The following is a 22,029-nucleotide window of genomic DNA, read 5'->3' as shown; positions in this document are numbered from 1 at the left end:
AAATATTGGGTGATTCACGAATAGCTATAGCCAAGGGTTCTAAAGCAATGTCAAATAATAAAGGACTTAAAGGACAACCTTGCCTTGTACCACGAAATAGCTGAAAAAAAGGGGATCTTTGATTATTGGTAAAAACCGAAGCTAAGGGTTTATGGTATATTAATTTAATCCATGATATAAATTTTGAACTAAAATTAAAATGTTGCATTGTATTAAATAAATATGGCCATTCGACTCTATCAAATGCTTTTTCGGCATCTAAAGAAATCACACATTCTGGTATTTTAGATGAAGAGGTATAAATAATATTAATTAATTTTCTAATGTTAAAAGATGAATAGCGATTTTTAATAAATCCAGTCTGATCTTCAGAAATAATTCGAGGTAATATATTTTCTAATCTAATAGCCAAAATTTTACTAAAAATCTTAAAATCCATATTCAACAAGGATATAGGCCGATAGGATGCACATTCAATAGGGTCTTTACCTTTTTTAAGAATTAAAGAAATAGAAGCTTCATAAAAAGATTGTGGTAGTTTGCCTATACTTAATGCATCTTTAAAATTTTTACAAAGCCAAGGAGAAAGTATGGAAGAAAAAGATTTTAAAAATTCTGTAGAAAAACCATCTGGACCAGAAGCTTTACCCAAATTCATTGAAAAAATAGCCTTTTCTATTTCAGACTCCATAATAGGTGTATCCAAAAATACACTATCCTCAACAGTTACTTTTGGAATATTCAATTTCCTTAAAAATTCATTTATTATAGAAGAGTCCTTAGTACATTCTGATTGATATAAGGAATTATAAAAATCTTGAAAGGCTTTATTTATCTCTTTGTGATCGATCGTCAAATTACCATCTTGTTTACAAATCCTAGTAATCTGTCGTTTATCCGAAGCAATTTTCAATTGGTTAGCTAGTAATTTACCAGATTTATCTCCATATATATAGAATTGGGCTTTTGATTTAATTAACTGACTTTCAATCGAGGAGGATAATAGTAAGCTATGCTCCATTTGAAGTTCCACTCTTTCTTTATAAAGTTCTTTGCTAGGGGTCATTGAATAAATCTTGTCAAATGCTTTGATTTTATCAACTAGTGTTAATATTTTAGAATTAGTTCGTTTCCTAACTCCAGCAGAATATGAAATAATCTGTCCACGAATATATGCCTTAAAAGTATCCCACAAAGTTCCACTAGAGATCTCCGCTGTAAAATTTGTTAAGAAAAACAAATCAATTTGCTGTTTAATAAAGTTGACAAAGTCAGAATCCTGCAATAAAACAGGATTAAACCTCCAACCTTTAGTATTAATATATGAATCCGTCATCTTAATAGATAACTTCAAAGGTGCATGATCAGATATGGTAATAGGGTCATATTTACAATCCATAACATCTGTAAGTAAATGGTGATCAATTAAAAAGTAATCAATTCTTGAGTAATTATGGTAAACATGGGAAAAGTATGAAAACTCTTTGTCATTAGGGTGTAAAAAACGCCAAATTTCACAAATAGCTGAATCAATCATAAAAGAGTTAATGAGAGAAGCCGATTTATTCAGAAGAGTTTGGGTGGGCTTGGATCTATCCATCAAAGGGTTTAAACAACAGTTAAAATCCCCACCCATTATCAATCTATATTGATTCAAATTAGGAAAGGATGTAAATAAACATTTAAAAAATTCAGGACAATCAGTATTTGGAGCATAAACATTAACTAAAACAACTTTTTGATTAAAAAGTAGACCAGTAATAAGCAAAAATCTACCTTGCGGATCTGAAATTGTTTCATGATGTATAAAAGAAGTTGATGAATCTATAAAAATGAAAACAGGAGGAGGAGTATAGGAAACTGATACAGGACTTTGTGATATGGTGCAACTCAAACTACCTGCGTCTCAATATCACCAAGACCAAGGAGATGGTGGTGGACTTTAGGAGATCTAGGCCTCATATGGAGCCAGTGATCATTAATGGAGAATGTGTGGAGCAGGTTAATACCTACAAGTATCTGGGAGTACAGTTAGACGAGAAGCTAGACTGGACTGCCAACACAGATGCCTTGTGCAGGAAGGCACAGAGTCGACTGTACTTCCTTAGAAGGTTGGCGTCATTCAATGTCTGTAGTGAGATGCTGAAGATGTTCTATAGGTCAGTTGTGGAGAGCGCCCTCTTCTTTGTGGTGGCGTGTTGGGGAGGAAGCATTAAGAAGAGGGACGCCTCACGTCTTAATAAGCTGGTAAGGAAGGCGGGCTCTGTCGTGGGCAAAGTACTGGAGAGTTTAATATCGGTAGCTGAGCGAAGGGCGCTGAGTAGGCTACGGTCAATTATGGATAACTCTGAACATCCTCTACATAGCACCATCCAGAGACAGAGAAGCAGTTTCAGCAACAGGTTACTATCGATGCAATGCTCCTCAGACAGGATGAAGAGGTCAATACTCCCCAATGCCATTAGGCTTTACAATTCTACCGCCAGGACTTAAGAACTTTTTAAAAGCTATTATTAATGCTTTTTGAGATAGTGATTTAGATGCATATCATATTTTTTTTACTGAGTTAAGTATTGTATGTAATTAGTTTTGCTACAACAAGTGTATGGGACATTGGAAAAAAGTTGAATTTCCCCATGGGGATGAATAAAGTATCTATCTATCTATCTTACTTTGGCTTGCGAATTTGAGTGATACTGTTGGCCCTTCCAAAACCTAAACAACCGTTGACTATCCACCTTCCTTACATGAGTCTCTTGTACAAAAATAACATTAGCATTCATTCTATGGAATACTTTGAATGTTTTTTTTCCGTTTGATCGGATGATTTAAACCATTAGTATTCCAAGAAACAAAGTTAATAGTCCTATCCATATTGACAATATTTATTACAGCTAACACATAAGTTTGAAAAAAAAGTGAACTCATGAACCCGGAAGAAGGAAGTAAGTTCAAGGAGAAACCGGAAGTCACGGCACTGCGACCATTTTTGTAGTTTCATATAAGCCCATGAAATAAAACTAAGCAGAAAGCAAGCAAAAAGAAAAGAAAAAAGAAAAATCCCCCTCCCTCCGCCCTCAAAACCCGAGGAAAAAAGCCAAAAAGAGGCAAGCAAGCAATCTAATACTAAAATTACCCCCGTGTCTCAAGACGGCAACTCAGACACAACAAAGTTAAAAAAAATACAAACAACCCACATTATAAGAGAGGGTTGGTGTAACAAAAGTTAAAATATAAAATTATTATAAATGTATATAAACAAAAGGGTTAAAAAAGAATTAAAACGATAAAACCCATAAATGACTAATACTGGATTAGTATTTTAAATGAAAGTTTAAAACTTTCAAACACATCAAAACAGATATGACGTTCCAAGCACTAAAGTCTGTCGGGAAGAAGAAACAACATTTTATTTTTTTTAAGAATCTTAATATTTAAATGTTAAGAGTATAAAAAAGCGTATATATCAGCTTAAAAAGAAAAGCAAAAAGGAAAAAAAACCCTAATAAGTTATTTTCAATGCTAATAGATTAATATAGAAAAATAATAAAGTCAAAATAAACCCAGCAAAAAGAGCTTTAACCGTATATAAGAAATACATGTAAGCCATACCCAAAAAAAAACCAAACATCATTCTGTAACAGATCCAAATCTATAGGCTAAATTACATTAGTCAGCCCGATAGAATGTCATTGTTCCAGGAAACTTTGAGCATCCGCTGGAGATTTAAACGGCCGAAAAGTTCCGTCCTCAAGAGTGACTCTCAAGTGTGCTGGAAATAACAGCGCTTGCTTGCAGCCTTTCTGGTGAAATTTCGACATAACCGATCTAAAAGCCATTCTTGCCCTTAAGACTTCAGGGCTATAATCTTCCAGAATGCGAAATTTAAACTCTTGATAGCAGATCATACCCTTTTTCCGAGCCGCCCGAATCAAACGTTCTTTGGTATGAGGGTAATGGATCCGGAGAATTACATGTCGTGGTTTCAAACTTGAATCAGACCGAAAACGGGAGACACGGTGTGCCTGATCGATTACCGGGAGAGAGTCCAGTACCTCTGGACCCAAGACATCCATTAGAAATTTAGAGAAGAAAACGGTAAGATCACCGCTCTCAAATTTTTCCGGAATCCCAATTAACCGAAGATTTTGGCTTCGAGAGCGATTTTCCAAATCAGTAATTTTAACTTTATAACGATCCATCTGTTGAGAAGTTGAAGTTTGCTCTTGTATTTTTTCAATTATACGATCTTTCTTGCGAGCGGCTTCTTCAAGAGCCAAAATACTTGCTTGTTGTTTTTGTGATTCCAGTGTAAGTGTCTGGAGCTTTTCTTCAACCAGCTTCAAACGCTCATCAAACCGAAAAAGCTTTACGGTTATTCTTCTCTCCAGTTCTTCAAATTTGTCTTCTATAAGCTTCACAATTGTTTCTAAAGTTATCGGTTCTTTCGTCTGTTTCAATTCTTTTGCTCTAGACATTTCAGCAAGTTGAGAATAATTCAAATAGTTAAAAAGAAAAATTCTGTATGCTTAGACCCCTTTAGAATAAGTCTAAGAAGATCCTTTAAGGGGTGTTTGTAGGTTAAAAAGACGTAAAAGGTTTGGAGCAAAGCCTAGAAGCGGTTTACTCCATGAGCGCCATCTTGAGACCCTCGAGTAATTCAACTATCATTTAATATTTATACTAAAAACTAACAAAAGGAGGTAACCATTCAGGCCATCTGATCTATGATTGCTCCCAGACAGGTTCCCATTAGTCCAATTTCCTGCCCCCGTAACTCTGCAACTTATTTTAAATGCTTGTTCATCACTTCTTTTGAATGCGTTTACCACTAACAGATGATAAGCAGTAATTTACAACAGTTAAATAATTCACCATTGCATCATTGAAGTCAGAGCATCCATTAGAACTTCAGACCATTGTGCAGAGAATGAACAAACCTCAGAGAGCACCAGAGGTCAATTCTACTTGCAGACTACCCTCAGCACGTCTTTGGGCTGTGATGGCTGTTAATGCATTTAACTGATTTCACAGTATGTTTCAATATACATGTGATAAGTAAGTAAATCTGAATATGAAAAAAATACAAGATCCTCGTCCTTATTTGGAAAAGTATGAAAAAAGCAGATTATTATTTTAATTGTTCAAGAACCTCAAATATTAGTGTTTAGGAAACAATATTAAAGTTGAGCTTTATTTGTCACAGGTACATCGAAACACAGAAAAAGTGTGTCATCTGCTTTGATGGCCAACGCAGTCCGAGGATTTGCTGGGGGTAGCCAATTGTCGCCATACTTCTGGCACAACATAGCCTTCCACAAATTACTAACCCTAACCTGTACTTCTTTGAAATGTGGGAGGAAGCTGGACCATCCAGAGGAATCCCACACAATGATGGGGAGAACATAAGCTTCTTACAGTTGCTGGTGCTGTGAAGTGTTAGATTAACTGCCAAGTGTTAGGCTGCTGCTGTACAAATAACACAAAGTGTATTTAATGAAGTAGGCAGATTGCCAAAAAAGAATGGATTATAAAAGGAAAAAGCTTTGCAACAAATCAACAGCTTAGTGATATGTTATTTTGATTTTATTATAAGCGAGGTAATGAACATCCCAGGGAGAGCATGGCTGTCCTAAGGAAAGATTAAGTAGAACAGATATACTGTGAAGTCTCACTGAAACATGTACCTTTCCGAGGGGACTTGACAGGCTAAGTGGTGTGAAGATTGTTTCCCTAACAGGGTGTGCAGTGTTGCAGTTTCAGTATTGGACACCAAGTAACAAGGCTATTGTATGCTGGCAGAATATAAGTTAGTAAAGTAGCAAATCTGCAGATTCAGGTTCAACTGCACAACACTGAATGCTGTTCAAGTTCAGCATCCATCTCTGTTCACTTAATATATTCTATTCTAATTTCTAACTGCTGATGTTTGCAGTATATTACATCAGTGAACAGCAGTTCCTACCTCGATTAGGATTGCTACAAGCACGAAAAAATGGAGTAAGCTGTAGAATGAGTCGAGAGAGATCTGAGGGGGGAAAACTGGTTTCAACATATATAAAATAATAGCAGTTTTTTTGAGTGAGCTTGCGAGAGCGTCCGGTACCTGGGACTCATCACAAGTCTCTTCTTCTTGAAAAGCAGGGACCTGTGACAGCCATTGATCTTTAGTCCAAAATCCATAAATCCTCAAAGCAACGAATCCATGATTAGAAGCCAAAGGAAAAACAATAATCAGGTGAGAAGTATGAACAGATAGATGCGCTGGTTGCCTTGGGCAAGGAAGTGTCCATCAGTTTTCACGTAAGAAACTGGTCAACAGAAGGTAGAAATGCTCTACTGAGGCAACGGTTTTTGTCAAATAAAGGGTACCCAGCATCCATCCAAGTTTAAGAGTCACACAGATTCTCAGTTGCAGAGACAACACAATGTCTCTTTCACTTAATTCACAAAGACTGTTTTCCTCCAAAACTGCTGCACCCTTGATACTGAATGATTTGCACCAAGAATTTGGGGCTGAAAAAACAGCCTAGAAAGGAGGCCCTAATGATCCCCCCCCCAAAAAATGATAGTGCCAGAAATAGCTACCTAAAATTGTGCTTCATGATTTACATTATAAGGCAAAAATGCATGATACCTCTTAACTTTAAAATTCTAAAAATAAAACCACCAATTAACAAATTTCACAAATAGATCAGCATGATAGTAACGAACTTTTTGATGCTGCATTCACTTTTAGTTGTGAAAAGTAAATTCACTTGCATCATAAGTACATACCTTTTGTATAAGTTCTGTTCCACCCACAACATCCGCTCCATGCTGCTGAGCGACAGTAACTTCTTCTGGATTCTGAAGGGAGACCAGTATATTTAGATATGTTACTGAAGAGAGACTTTAACACATCCTGGGAATGTTCAGCAGGTCAAGCAGCATGAGCAGAAAGAATTAGCTTTCAGCTTAAAGATCCTTTGAAGAACACAAAGTTCTGACAAAATATCTTTGACCTTAAACATTAACTGTTCCTCGCTGCACTAATGCTGCCCAAGCTGCTGAGTGTTTCCAGCATTCTATATTTGTATTATAGATTTCAAACATCTGCAGTGTTTTAAAGAATCCTAATTGGAGGATATTACTGAGAGTAATCCCACACTTGAAAGATTACAAAATCAATAACAGAATACACATGATTAAAGTTTCATGGGATACCTAGCCAAACTATAGATTCTAGGCAGTCATATGCAAAAGATAAATCAATCAGACCTGACATGAAAAAGGAACTAGAGCTTTAATTTTAAAAAGGATCTTCAATTTTCCCATTTGGGCAGTGTCCTTTCTTTCATTCTTCATAAAGCTCTAGAACACTAAGTCAATAAACATATCATTCTGGTCTTTGGTGGTCTAGGACAGCTTACCTAGAGTTACATCCCATCCATGGAACACACAAAAATTTACAAAGTCTATTACAAGGAACTTCTAAATAAAATTAAACATGTATACAATTCTTACTCACCTCTGTGAATACAACCACAGTATTGAGCTTGGTCATAAAAGAATACGGCAACTGTACAATTCTGACAAATGGATCCACTTTTTTCTGAATACAAGAAAAATCTCAAGTCATGGTCAAAATGTTGTGAACTATAATTAATATTCATTTTACATTTTCTTTTAGGTTAACATAGCACACCTGACTAAGTTTCTGTTATTATTATTATTGTTGTGTTAAGCAGCTGCCATTAAGAAACATTCCAAGTTACTTGAAAGCAAGAAATAATTCCAAAATCCATTGTCATCCCTTCTTGATAAAATTGATTAGCAATTAATCTTACTGCTCTTTTGGTGAGAGAATGAGACAGTACAAATTGGGGAAAGAAAATTAGACGATATTCATTAAAATAATGCTTTCATATGTACAACAAAAAAAATTTCAACTCTGAACCAACTACTTTCAAATTACCAGAACAATAAAGATTACAGTTCTTAGCCTTCTGGGCTTGATATACATTAATAAACAAAAAAAATGCATTTGAAGGTGGGTGTTAACTTATGTCACAGTACTTTTTCTTTGTTATGATAACATTTCCTGGTTGACAATTCTATGAAGGATAGCAGAGCTAGTTAAAGGGACAAACAGACCCAACATTATCAGACTTGATTCATACAGAGCAATGAGATTGAAAATTTAAAGAGAAACAGATTTTGATCTAGAAAAATAAACCAAAAGGTACATAAATGCCGGGAATTACTTACAGTAAAATTCAGATAATCCCACATGATCCAACTATTCAAAATCTGGATTACTGGATATTTGTTGTCCTCCAGGACCACTTCCCTTGAAACTTACCAGATTCTTTTTCCTGTACTACCTCACATTTTCCAGTTTCACTTAAAAATCGTAAATTCAAAGTGTTTTGTGTAGTAATAAAATGACATCAGATAGTCTAGAAAATCTGCTAGTCCACCACCACCAACTCCCAAGTGTGCTGGATTAACAGAGTTTTACTTTATAATATCTGCATCTAACTGAAAAGGGAACTAATAGTCGTTGAGTCAGAGTACTGCAGCACTGAAACAACCCATCTAGTCCATGCTGAACTGTCATTCTGTCTAGTCCCAACAACCTTCACCTAGACAATAGAACCTCCATATCCTTCCCATCCACGTACTTATCAAAATTTCTGTTAGATGTTACAATCAAATCTGCATCCACCACTTCTGCTCATACCACACTTGCACAACCCATCAAGTTCCCCCTCAGTTTCCCCTTAAATATTTGACCTTTCACCTTAAAACTATAACCTCTACTTCTGGTCTCACCCACCCCCTGTAGAAAATGCCTACTTGCATTAACCTCTTTGTGCATTTACGAAGAAAGCACAGAAGCGCCTCTATTTTCTTAGGAGTTTGAGAAGATTTGCCATGACGTCTAGAACTTTGACAAACTTCTATAGATGTACAGTGGAGAGTATATTGACTGGCTGCATCACAGCCTGGTATGGAAACACCAGTGCCCTCCCCACCATGGAGCACATCTACAAAAAGCATTGTCGCAAGAAAGCAGCCATCCATCATCAAGGAAACCACCAATGCTCTCTTCTTGCTGATGCCATCTGGAAGGTACAGGAGCCTTAAGACTCACACAACCAGGTTCAGGAAAATTATTCTATAACCATCATGCTCTTGAACCAAGGGGGATAACTTCACTCAACTTCACTTACCCCACTATTGAAATTTTCACACAACCTGTGGTCTCAGTTTCAAGGACTCATTTCAAGTTCTCAATATTTATTGCTTATTTATTATTATTTCTTTCCTTTTGTACTGACAGTTTGTTGTCCTTTGAATGCCCAAGATGGTGCAGCTATTCTATTATTATTCTATTATGGATTTACTGAGTATGCCCACAGGGTTGTATGTGGTGACATTCGTGTACTTTGATAATAAATTTACTTTGAACTTTGAATATGCTGCCTGCGTGTATTTGAACATTCTCCACAGAAATGTGCAAGCTTATATTGGGTGTTCCAGTTTCTTCCCACATTCCAGAAATACTGCTGTAAGTAATTCCACATCAATGGCAAAAGCAATGAACAGGGAGATGATGTTCATGCAAGAAAAACAAGATACATTAAGGGTTACAAAAGAAAGAAAACGGGACTGGGACTCTAAGGATTTCTCAACTGGGAGCTGGCATGAAACCGATAGACTAGAAGGCCTCTTTGTGCATAATAAGTAAAAGGTTAAATAGCTATTAACATGCAATAATAATATAAAGGAACACAGAAACACTTCACCGATTCCTCTCAGAAACAGAATTTTAAAATCAGTAACTTAGGCTATTTCTTAATGTTTTAAAGCTTTCTATGTTGCCAGATCAAAATGTAAAGTAGATACTTATGAACATTATTACCTTCTTTTCCAGTTTCATGTCAAGCTGCAAGTCAATGTAAACAGGCTGCTTTGGGTAAGTAAAATCTAGCTGCTGAAATTTCTTCAGAGACTCAATTGCCGTCTCAATGTCAAACACTGGCTTCGGATAATACTGGACCTGATAGACATCATCAATCGGTTCCGAGGCTGTCAAACCATATACTTTGCGCCTGTTTGAATTGGCCTTTTTCTTGATTTTAGTGTTTAGGTCCTCTTGCTTCTGATCATCCTGTACTTTTTTGGTAGCTCTGTTATATTAGAACAAAATAAAGTGAAAAGTTACTTAATATTTTCCAAATGACATATACAAAATTGTTTTAAAAAGATCAAAGCAAATATATCTTTCCAGCCCTGGATTTCTCAACATGCTTTCTGGCCAATGAATTCCATCTGAATACTCCCACTATGATAATATAGGTAAGGGAGCAGTCAGTTTCTATACAAGAAATTCCTACCAGATTTTTTAAAAAGTGATCATTTGTTTTTGTGATTGAAAGAGCCAGACAATATTAGCAAAACTTCTTTATTCTTCTTCATAATTGTTTTATGGAATTGTTTATGTATCTGAATGGACACTGGACTTCAGCTTCATGCCTCATCCAATACCAAAATACCATTTGGATTTTTCTCCTCAAGTTAACTTTAACCTACCAGCTGATTTAAAGGTCAGGTGCCAGCAGCTGAGTATCAACTGACCATTTCAGAGACAGATTGTTTCTCAATGCGTTCTCACAATTCAAGGGAGAAAATTTTTCAATTATACAATGAAAGAAACCTCTTATACAATTGGAGGGTTCCTTATGCAGTTTTCACATCATCCAATGACATCAAACTACCCAGCAAAACTGAGCTTGCTTATAATCAAACACCAACATTTCTTTCAGAGGGAATAAGAATTTGGATTCTGTTCGCAAAATAGCAGTTGTTGATGCTATGTACATCAATTACTTATTTTAAATCAGAGCTTGAAAGTCTTAGGTTAACATAAGGTATTATAGCACGTGGAAAAGGGAGATGTTTGGTGCTAAATTACAGATTAGACATGATCTCATTGAGTGACAAGAACACCAGAGACTTTCACCAAGTCTGTACAAGAAGCACTTGAGAGAGTCAGTTACTTCACTAACTTAGTTCCAAACGTCATCATTATGTGTCGTGTCATATGACGTAGGCGATCGTGGTCCATGACCATGATTGTTCTTGGCAAATTCTACAGAAGTGGTTTGCCACTGCCTTCTTCTGGGCAGACGGGTGACCCCAGCCATTATCAATACTCTTCAGAGATTGTCTGCTTGACATCAGTGGTCACATAACCAGCACTTGTAATATGCACCAGCTGCACATACCACCAGTTCCTATGGCTTCACGTGACCCTGATCAGAGAGCTAAAGCAGGTGCCACACCTTGACCAAGGGTGACCTGCAGGCTAGCTGGGAAGGAACACCTTACACCTCCTTTGCTAGAAAAACATCTCTACCCCACCTCTCGCTAGTTCTATTATTGTTGGATAGAAACCTCATACAATCCTAAACTGGACCGATCGTCCTCTGTTACCAGATCACCTACCAAATCTGCCTTAGCTATTCAGTCGTTTCTCTCTAATTTTGGTATCTCTGATATATGACGTTTCCTCCATCCTACGGAGAGAGATTATTCCTTTTTCTCACATGTTCACCATACCTTCACTAGAATTGACTATTTCCTACTCGATAACCAACTTATCCCATTTGCCCACACTTGTGACTATCAGAGTATACTGATTTCTGACCATGCCCCAATTACCCTCTCTCTGAACTTTCCCGGTCTCCCTCAGAGGAACAAACACTGGCGGTTCGATTCAACTTTATTATCGGATGATGATTTCGTAAAATTTATTAAAGACCAGATAACCTTCTATTTTAACACTAATACATCACCTGAAGTGCCATCCCAGATTGTCTGGGATGCCATGAAAGCATATCTGAGGGGTCAAATAATCTCTTACACAGCAAATCTCAATAGAAGATCCCGTGCAGATTGAGCAGACCTCATTAACCAGATTAAAGATGTGGATCAATTATATGCCCAAACTAAGAACCCTGAATTATACAAGAAGCGCGTTGAACTCCAAACTAAATTTAACCTTCTGTCCACTCAACCTGTCGAACGCCAACTTCTCGAAAGCAAGAGCCGCTTTTACATTCATGGGGATAAGTCTGGTAGATTCCTAGCCAATCAGCTGAGGCGTTCTAAAGCCAAACAACATATTACAAAGATCCGGAAGGAGAACGGAGACTTTACATCGGATCATTTAGAAATTAATGATGCATTTAAAAATTTTTATTCTCAGCTTTATTCCTCTGAATCCCTGAATGACAATATCTCTGTGGATCAATTTTTACAGAATCTGAATATCCCCTCACTTTCATCTGATTTCAAAGCCAAACTTAATGCGCCTATATCACTAGAAATATCTTTTGCAATTTCTGCACTGTCCTCAGGGAAATCTCCTGGACCTGATGGGTTCCCTGTGAAATTTTATAAATCATTCTCCTCACTTCTTTCTCCTCAGTTACTTTCAGTATTATCTGACTCGTTTAACTACAGCAAATTGCCACCCTCTTGCAATGAGGCATCTATTATTCTTCTTTTAAAAAAGGGCAAAGACCCAACAGAGTGTTCCTCGTACAGGCCGATCTCTCTGCTCAATGTTGATGTAAAGATCTTAGCTAAAGTGTTGGCTCATAGATTAGAAACCGTTATTCCCTCCATTATCTCTGATGACCAAACAGGCTTTATTAAAAACCGTCTCCCTTTTTTTTAACATTCGGCGTCTATTCAATATTTTATACTCAGTTCCAACTGGGACTCCTGAATGTGTTATCTCCCTTGATGCAGAGAAAGCATTTGCTCGTATAGAGTGGAACTACCTTTTTGCAGTCTTAGAAAAATTTGACCTCGGCCAAAGTTTCATCTCTTGGATCCAATTGCTGTACCTGTGTCCTACTGCTTCTGTTCTAACTAACTTTCAGAAATCCCAAGTATTCAATCTCAAACGTGGCACCCGTCACGGATGCCCCTTAAGTCCCTTTCTCTTTGATTTGGCTATAGAACCTCTGGCGATAGCATTTCGAAAATGTCCTGAACTGACCGGGATTTGGAGAGGGGGTGTTGAGCATAAAGTCTCTCTCTATGCTGATGACTTACTACTCTTTCTCTCATATCCGTCTACAACCTTACCTCTAATGTTTTCACTTCTTGACCAGTTTAGCCAGATCTCTGGCTATAAACTCAACTTACATAAGAGTGAACTTTTCCCAATTAATAAAGAAGCACAAGAACTAATATTTCGTGATCTCCCTTTTAAAATAGTCCATAATCAATTTACTTATCTTGGAATTACAGTCACAAGGAAGTTTAAAGATCTCTTTTGTGAAAACTTTGTCAATCTTTCATATGCTACAAAACAGAGTCTGGTACAATGGTCACCTCTATCTATGTCCTTGGTAGGTCGTATCAATGTTGTCAAAATGTATGTTCTCCCCAAATTTTTATACTTATTTCAATCTATCCCAATTTTTATTCCTAAATCTTTTTTTGATTCCTTAGACTCTATTATTTTGTCATATCTGTGGTAGAATAAGCGCTCTAGAATTAATAAAATCCACCTCCAAAAATCTAAAAAAGAGGGTGGCATGGCTTTACCTAACTTTCGCTTATATTACTGGGCAGCTAATATACGTTGTGCTGCCTTCTGGTCTTTCTTTCACGGTCAACCTGAGTGCCCTAACTGGGTGGCAATGGAGTTGAGCTCCACTAAAGAATTACCTATATCTGCACTTCTTGGCTCTGCACTCCCTAGCAGTCTGCCCAGATCAATAGCTAATCCTCTGGTTAGACACACTTTGCGTATATGGGCTCAGTTCAGGAAGTGCTATGGTTTCCAGGGGTTTTCCATTTCTAGCCCTGTCGCACATAATCACCTTTTTTTACCTACCACGTTCGATTCAGCATTCCATGTTTGGTACAGGAAGGGCATTAGACATTTTGAAGATCTCTTCATTGATAACCGCTTCGCTTCTTTTCAACAGCTCTCTGTTAAGTTCAACCTGCCTAACGCTCACTTTTTCAGATATCTCCAAATCCGACACTTTACTGCTCCTTTAATTCCTAACTTTCCTGAAATGCCTGCTAAAATGCTATGGACCTATTTCTCTCCATTAATCCACTAGGTAAAGGTTTAATTTCAATTATCCAAGATAAACTAGCAGCCTTACGACGGGCCCCTGTGGATAAAATTAAAATGGCCTGGGAGCAGGATTTAAATATCTCCTTATCCAAGGAGAGCTGGGACAGTTCTCAAATCGGTTAACTCAACCTCTCTTTGTGCTCGCCATTGCCTTTTACAGTTTAAGATTGTTCATAGAGCCCATATGTCTAAATCTAAACTATCTCAATTCTACCCTGGCATTTGTCCGCTCTGTGATAAATGCAAGAGGGGCGTGGCCTCTCTCATCCATATGTACTGGTTCTGTCCTAGCTTGGAGAAATTCTGGAAAGATGTCTTCACTACACTATCGGGTATTCTGAATCAGCACCTAGAACCTAACCCCTTAATTGCTCTGTTCGGTTTTTGGGGCGAGACAGATTTATGTCTGGGTCCGACCAAATGCCGAATACTATCCTTTGCCTCTCTCCTGGCGAGACGCTTGATCCTCCTTAGATGGAGAGATGTTGCCCCGCCCACTCATGCGCAATGGCTTAACGACATTATGGCCTGCTTGGACCTCGAAAAAATTCATTATTCAGTTCTCAATTCGGATTTAAAGTTCCATAAGATCTGGGGGCCTTTTATCGAGTACTTTCATAACCTTCCTCTTGACTAGGGTTTTTTTTTCTTTTCGGTCCCTTGCTTTCAGCTCCATTTTTTTTTCTGGTAGTAGGCATTATTATCCTCTGTTGCTAAGTGTATTCACAGTCTGGGAGTTTGACTGTCCGGACTTATACTCTCTATATTGTGTGGTGGTTGGTCTGGAATTGTTGTTTTTTTTCTTGTGTTGTGGGGTTTGGGGAGGACACTAAGCTCACTTGTCTTTAATTTAGGTGCTTTTTTGTTAAATTCTCTTCCTTTGTAGCATATTGTTATTGTATGCCTAACCTTGCTCTGTATTAATGCTCCTCATTGGGATTTGGGGTTTTTAATTTTGTAAAATGTTTTGAAAAACTAATAAAAAAATTTAAAAAAAAAAGAAACCTCATACAGAGATTAATCATCTAGTGAACCTCTCTAGAAATCATTATATATACACACACACAAACATATATACACGCACATATAAACACAATGTTTAAATAACTGAAAAATATCATACTTCAGTACAGCAAAATGTCTGATTGGAAAATCTTTCTTCAGTAAAGGGCATATTCCACTCCAGCTCTGATCCCTCATTAATGTAGATATATGGCATCCAGTGAGCACTAAAAAATAAAGAAAAACTATCATCACCTTTATTACAAGTTAGATATTAAACATTGAAATGTGTTTGCAACTATGTGATACATTATGGCTGTAATTCATCCTGCCACTGCTGTCATTTCTGATTTATTTTGCACACTGATGCTGATGTTTCTGACTTATCTAAAAAGGATCGAAAGATCACACATTTCTGACTTACAATAAAACAAGGTTTAGCACAAGCCAAAAAAAATGGGGAAAATTATTGAATTATAAAGGTCCTCATTAGGCTATTATTTTTATTTATACTGACTCCCTGACGATTACTTTATTCTGTCTTTTAGCAAATAGACAACAGTGTCTCAACAAAATGCTACAAACTCTGGCACCAGTCATTCACTGTAGTATGGGACCTAATCAGGTATGGGGTAGGGAAGGGGAAGGGGTGGGGTGTGGGCAGAGGGAAGAGAAATGGAATGCAATACCCAACTCTGCACTATTTAACTCCTCTCTTCCTAACTTGCCTGTTGATTTTTATCTCCCCGTTTCATTTTCCACTGCTTCCAAATGGCATTTTTCTTCTCTATTGTAGTTTGCAGGGCTACCATGAGAATTCTCAATAGCAATGACCCACTTCCCAGCACTTCGTATACCAGCAGCAGACGCACAGACAAGGTTCTAATACTTCCATTTTGTTAGAAGACAAAACTGAGGATATAGTGATTTTGTTAGATACACTGGGCAGTCGGATAAAACACACAACCCATTTAAGGTACAAAAAATAAATGAAATACGGTTCTCATCCAGTTTCACCCAATTGCTATCAAATCCTTTTTAAACTTCAAACACTTCCACTTGCTCCCAGAAGGTTAAACTGAAAATCTGATATAAAAATAGAAAGTACTCACATCAATAAGTATTTGTAAACAGACATAGATTGTTGACTTTACACAAATATGGAAGGAGGAAATGGAGAGGAAGTGCAAACAACTAAAACAGTGTCCATGTTGGGATCAAGGCAGGAGGACTTAATGCAAATCGAATTATAGTGCAAGTGAAATATGGTGCAGATGACATTTTCTTAAATCTCAGAAACTGTCAGGCCTGATTAAGTTCAAGTTTATTGTCATTCAAACATATATGAATACCCATGAATAGAGCCAAATAAAACAAAGTTACCCTGGGGCTAAGGTGCAAAACACAATACCAACAGACATACAGGGCACAAGCCACATACAGCATATACAAGATATCAGTAAAATACAGTCACACAAAAGATATACAGTCCAAGTCCCTGAGTCCATGAATGTTGCAGCAGTCTCGTCTTCTGCGCAGTGAACACTAGGGGCAGCACCGACTCCAGCTTGGTCACATTGCACACCGCCTCTGGCACTCCAGAGGAGTGCAACAACTCCAATGCCTCTCTCTGCTGCATATGGTGACACCACAGCTTGAGGCCTTGTCCTTGCTACAACCAAAGCCATGCAGCTCCCCTATAGTCCACCAATAAATCAATGAATTGAACTTGCACCTTTCCACATTAACAATGTCCAACAGGGTCTTGCAATCACTAGAAAAGCGGTTAGACAGCACACCGTCTCCTCCGACACCTCTCTGACACAGGCAGCAACACAATCCACACCAAGTCCAGCTCCTTCAGTTTTTTACGTCCAGCAGGGTCTTGCAATGTTTTAAAAAAGACAGTAACACCTTTGGCTGACCCCCACAGAAGCCACTGTGACCAAGCCTGCTGCCATCTTACTGGAATGTGAATCTCTATTCATGCACCATATCACACCCATATGTCAGGAACTGCATATAATGTTCCAGCTGAGGCCTAGCTTATAACATTGTTAATTTTTCCAATATTTCTAGAAGATTTAGTTTATCTACAAAGGTATCTGTAAGGGTCCCTTTAAATATACGAAGTTGCTATTATCCAATATCAGTCTGCACATCCACACACTCACAATTGGAAAAACTTGTCTTGCATACTTCATACAAATAAATTCAATACAACAGTGCATTGAAGTGGTAAAGGGTAAAACAACAGAGTGACAAATAAAGGGTTACAGTTACAGAAAAAGCACACTGCAGGTAGACAATAAAATGCAAGGTCATAGGGAGATGCATTGTAATGTCAAGATTCCATCTTATCATATAGGGAATCATTCAAATAGTCTTAAAACTGTGGGATAGAAGCACTTCTTTGAGCCAAATGGTATATGCTTTAAGGCTTTTGTATCTTACAGAAGGAAGAGAGAGTGACCAGGATCGGTGCGGCCTTTCACAAAACTGGCTACTCTACAGGAAGAAATGTAGACAAAGTTCATAAATGGTTTCCATGAGCTGAGCTGTGACCGCAAGTCTCTGGAGTTTCTTGCAGTTATGGGCAGAGCAGCTACAATATCAAGCTGTGATGCATCCATGTAGGACGTTTTCTATGGTGTATTGATAAAAATCAGTGAAGGTCAAAGTAAAGATGATTATCATGGCAGAGGTATTGCTGCCTAACCTTACTGACTACAGACTGTTGATCAGGAAGCCAAAGCTACAGTTGCAAAGGGAAGAGTTGAATTGCTGCTCTACAAGGTTGGAGAAGTTTGCTTGGAATTATAGAATTGAAGAAAGAGCTGTAGTCTAACACAGGGGTCATTACTGTGCAGATGCTCTTGAAATGAATGTAGAGCCAAGGAGATGGTGCAGACCTGGTTCAGCAGCAAGTAAAATGCATTGAGTCAACATTGCTACATTGTTAGGGAGACTGGAGTTAATGCATGCCCCATGACTGGCCTCTCGAAGCACTTCATGATGGTGGCTGTTAGAAACACCAAGCATTGCGTTAGAGACATCAAACATTAAGGCATGTTACCTTGATTTACTTAGATACTGGGATAAAAGTGGTGTTCTCAAAGCAGGTGGGAATGTCATATTGGAGCAGGAAGAAGTTAAAATTGCCTGCAAATATCCTTGCCAGCTGATCTATGTAAGATCTAAGGACACGGTGAGGAACATCATCCAGGCCAGATGCTTTCAGAAGGTTCCCTCTCCAGAAGACTGACCTTGCATTTGTAATGGCGACTGTGTTTTCAGGTTCACTAGATTCAGGTTCTGTGCATTCGGGTATGGACTATTAGGTCCATACCAGCTCTTAGCAAAGAGAACCTCAGCAGGCAGAAGTATTTATTCCATCTTATTAATCACAAAGGTGAAATTTACATCATATTAAACATCCTCATATGAGACAATGAAGAATGCACATCAAGCATCACAAGGCATTGCAACTAGGAGCAGGGACCATAATGAAGGCAAGCTTGTAGTAATATTGAAAATCTGAAGGAATCAGTTGGAAATGAGATTACTTCTGAAGTGAGAGAGTCCAACTTGAGAAAGCATTAACTCTATCAAGATTTCATTCCCTCCCCTCGAACATGTGGGCTTCCTCCAGGAGCTCCAGTTTCCTCCCACTGTCCAAAGACGTACTAGCTAGTAGGCTAATTAGTCATTGTAAATTGTCCTGTGACTAGGATAGGGTTAAATCGGTGGGCTGCTGGACAATGTGGCTCATTCGGCTGAAAGGGCTTGTTCCCCGCTGTATTTTTAAATAAGTAAACAAAAAGTTTATCTGGACACGCAAAGCTGCAGGGATATCCAAACCCACAGCAGAAATGCTTCAGTGATAAGCACAGTACAAAACAGGGAAAGTACAACTAAGGTAACTTAAATATTACAGTACCGTAGACAACAACTTGAGTGGCTGAAAGAGAAATTAATAATTAAGAGAAATGAGGTAAAAGTGTGCATAATGTGGATTGAAAAAATGACTCCTACAAATAGGAATTATTTTTCAATTTACATTGAAGACATCAAATGTCTTTTTCTCTTTCATCCAGGGTATCAGGAGTGGATGAGAGCAACAGCACAGGCCCCAAGTACCAGTTCAGCACAAGGTACATGCTGCCTAATAAGTGTCAATTTTGTGAAAGAAAGACTTGTTCATTTACACAAGCTCAGGAAAAGCTGTGACAATGTAATGTGTTTATCACATAAATAACCACAGCTCAAAACAGATAAACTTTGAGATTTTCAAAGAACTGGCAGTCTGAATATCAATCAAACTTTCCTCAGAGTAAAGGAAAGGCACAGAATTCAGTGAAGGTGACCAAGGGAAAACGGGCTGTTCCACAGGTTAAAAATGCCCAACGTACAGGCATCCGTACATATGAGTTCTCATATTACTAAATTCAGAAGTCCAAAGTACGTACGTACCTGTTCCTATGAACAGTACAAGTTTCCTTTCTCTCTCTCCCTCTCAACACTTTTAGATACTGTTTTTATCTGTTTGTGTTCATTTGATTCCACTCTTTGCAATAGTTACCATCTCAAAAGATTTTAAGTATTTTTCAACTTGTGAAAAAGAACGACTCAAGAACATCCTGATAAACAGGATCCATTGTTAACCAGGTTTGGTCTGCACTGAAAAAGCTAAACAATCACAGCACAATCCTCCCATCCTTTATACAGTCATGGTTTGGCTTCGCAAATGAAGATTTAGGAAGGGGGCTGCCCATGTCTGCTGCAGGCTCGCTGGTGGCTGACGAGGTCAATACGGGACAGGCAGACCCGGCCACAGCGGCTGCAAGGAAAATCTGTTCTGGGTTTGGTGCTGCTGTGTCACAGTTCTTCCTCCTTCTCCTTTTGTCCTCAAGGCCAGCCCTCCGTGCGTTCTCGAAGGAGGAGACAGACTGGTGAATGGTGTGTCGCCAGGCCTCGCGATTGGAGGCTGGAGTAGACCACTGGCGATGGTCAATGTGACAGGTCCAAGGGATTTCTTCAGAGAGTCCCTGTACCTCATTTTCGGTGCCCCACTGTCACTGTGGCCAGTGGAGAGTTCACCATACAGCACAATCTTGGGCAGGCGATGATCCTCCATCCTGGAGACGTGCCCTGCCCAGCGCAGCTGCGTCTTCAACAGCATGGCCTCGATGCTGGTGACCTCCGCCTGTTCGAGGACTTCAATGTTGGTGACGAAGTCACTCCAGTGGATGTTAAGGAGGCAGTGCTGGTGAAAACGCTCAAGGAGTCGTAGGTGGTGACGGTCAGTGGCCCACGACTCTGAGCCGTACAGGAGGGTGGTCAGTACAACGGCTCTGTACACGCTGATCTTCATGCCTTTCTTCAGATGCTTGTTGTTCCAGACTTTTGTACAGCCTGCCGAATGTGCTGTTTGCCTTTGCCAGTCTGTTGTCAATCTCTTTGTCAATCCTGGCATCTGACAAGATGGTGCACCACAGGTAGCTGAACTGGTGGACTGTCTTCAGCTCTGCCTTGCCGATGGTGATGCAGGGAGGGTAGTAATCTTCCTGAAGTGCAGGCTGATGGAGAACTTCTGTCTTCTTCAAGCTGACTTCCAGTCCAAAGAGTTCGGCAACCATACAGTAAACAAGAGACAACGAGCAGTCTTGCACACAAACTCATTGGAATACAAACAACAACTCTATTCCAAATGGCAGAATGCCCGTTGGAACAAGAAGCTCAGAAGAATGAAAGGTGATAACTGAAGGAAACGTAGAGAGCCACACATTATTATAATAGCGGTAATAAAGAACTATCATTACTCAGAGTTGGCGACAAAGAAGCCCACATCAAAATTACCAATGTGGCAGCAGCGACTCAACAAATTTTATACAAATTATATAAAGTCATGATAGAAAAATGTATTCCACATTGGAAGAAGATTTTAGAAAGAAAGATTTAGAAATATTAGAGCTTGCAGAAAACAAAATCACAGTTCAACTACAGATCCAGAAGTACAGACAGTTAGAGCCCGAACTGGGAAAATAGTCTAACAAACTAAGCATCTGGAAAACTCTGTACTATGTCAGGCAGACAGCTTTTTCAGGTGTCATTTTGCCTTCTTACTAGAGGTATAATACACGTAATATTGGTCAGTTCCACTTTAAAAGTGGTATGAGGTAAAACAATTGTTTTCTGCGTGGTGCTACAAAATTTCATTGTGAAAGTTGTTTGAAGACGTCATGAAAAATCACAATCATGCAAGGTCTTTGAAGAATGAGGTAAATTCGTTATATTCAGTTACAAACTCGCGTCCTGCATCCTATAAAATGAATAACATTTGCTGGTCATCTCACGACTACCAGTGTCCACCGCCAATTCCCCAAACCAGTAGAACCTCTTTTTCTCTTCCCCTACCCCCTCCCCTCTTCATTTCCAGCTTGCTTTTTTTGTCTCTCCTCCTCCCCGCCCCGCTCATTTCCAGGGCGAGAACAACCACCCACCCCCAGCGCTAGGTGTCCCGGTACAAAAGATACTAACACCCAAGAAAAAGCCCCACTTTCGCTGCATCGCCCCCAACCAACCTCGCCAGCACCTGCCCGCCGCCATTGCCGGTTGTTGTAGCAGTGCTTTACTTATTTAATGTCCCCCCTCACTACAGACTCTCAAACTTTGGTTCCGATATCTTACGAGAGGCGTGTGCAGCAAGACTATATTCCCACGGCTTCCTGAATGTTGGCTGTTACTCCTTGTTTTCAGTCATCAAACATCTTACCGGGCTATATATTTTTTCGACCAGCACGTATATATTTTTTTTAAATTATTGATGTGAGAGTTTGTAGTGCACTTTTTAGATGCCACTTGAAACA

At 38.7% G+C, this 22,029-nt stretch overlaps 1 protein-coding gene across 3 annotated transcripts in view; it reads right to left on the bottom strand.

Annotated features, from left to right (window-relative positions):
- The window catches only part of mrpl1 (mitochondrial ribosomal protein L1), a 66,277-nt gene extending 44,248 nt beyond the window's left edge, over nt 1-22,029 (bottom strand). Inside the window, exons 1-5 of one of the 3 annotated variants that reach the window (XM_073065196.1) lie at nt 21,936-22,029; nt 15,282-15,387; nt 9,911-10,178; nt 7,511-7,594; nt 6,778-6,849 (exon numbers count right to left, since the gene is read on the bottom strand). In XM_073065196.1, coding sequence (XP_072921297.1) covers nt 6,778-6,849; nt 7,511-7,594; nt 9,911-10,178; nt 15,282-15,358 — 501 coding nt within the window. In that variant the 5' untranslated portion in view covers nt 15,359-15,387; nt 21,936-22,029. The other 2 variants (XM_073065195.1, XM_073065194.1) reach the window with 2 other exon arrangements.

The sequence above is a fragment of the Hemitrygon akajei genome, chromosome 13 (genome assembly GCF_048418815.1).
Source record: "Hemitrygon akajei chromosome 13, sHemAka1.3, whole genome shotgun sequence".
Taxonomy (NCBI): Eukaryota; Metazoa; Chordata; class Chondrichthyes; order Myliobatiformes; family Dasyatidae; genus Hemitrygon; species Hemitrygon akajei.
The sequence above is the reverse complement of the archived record's forward strand: the minus strand, read 5'-3'. Positions and strand labels throughout refer to the sequence as shown.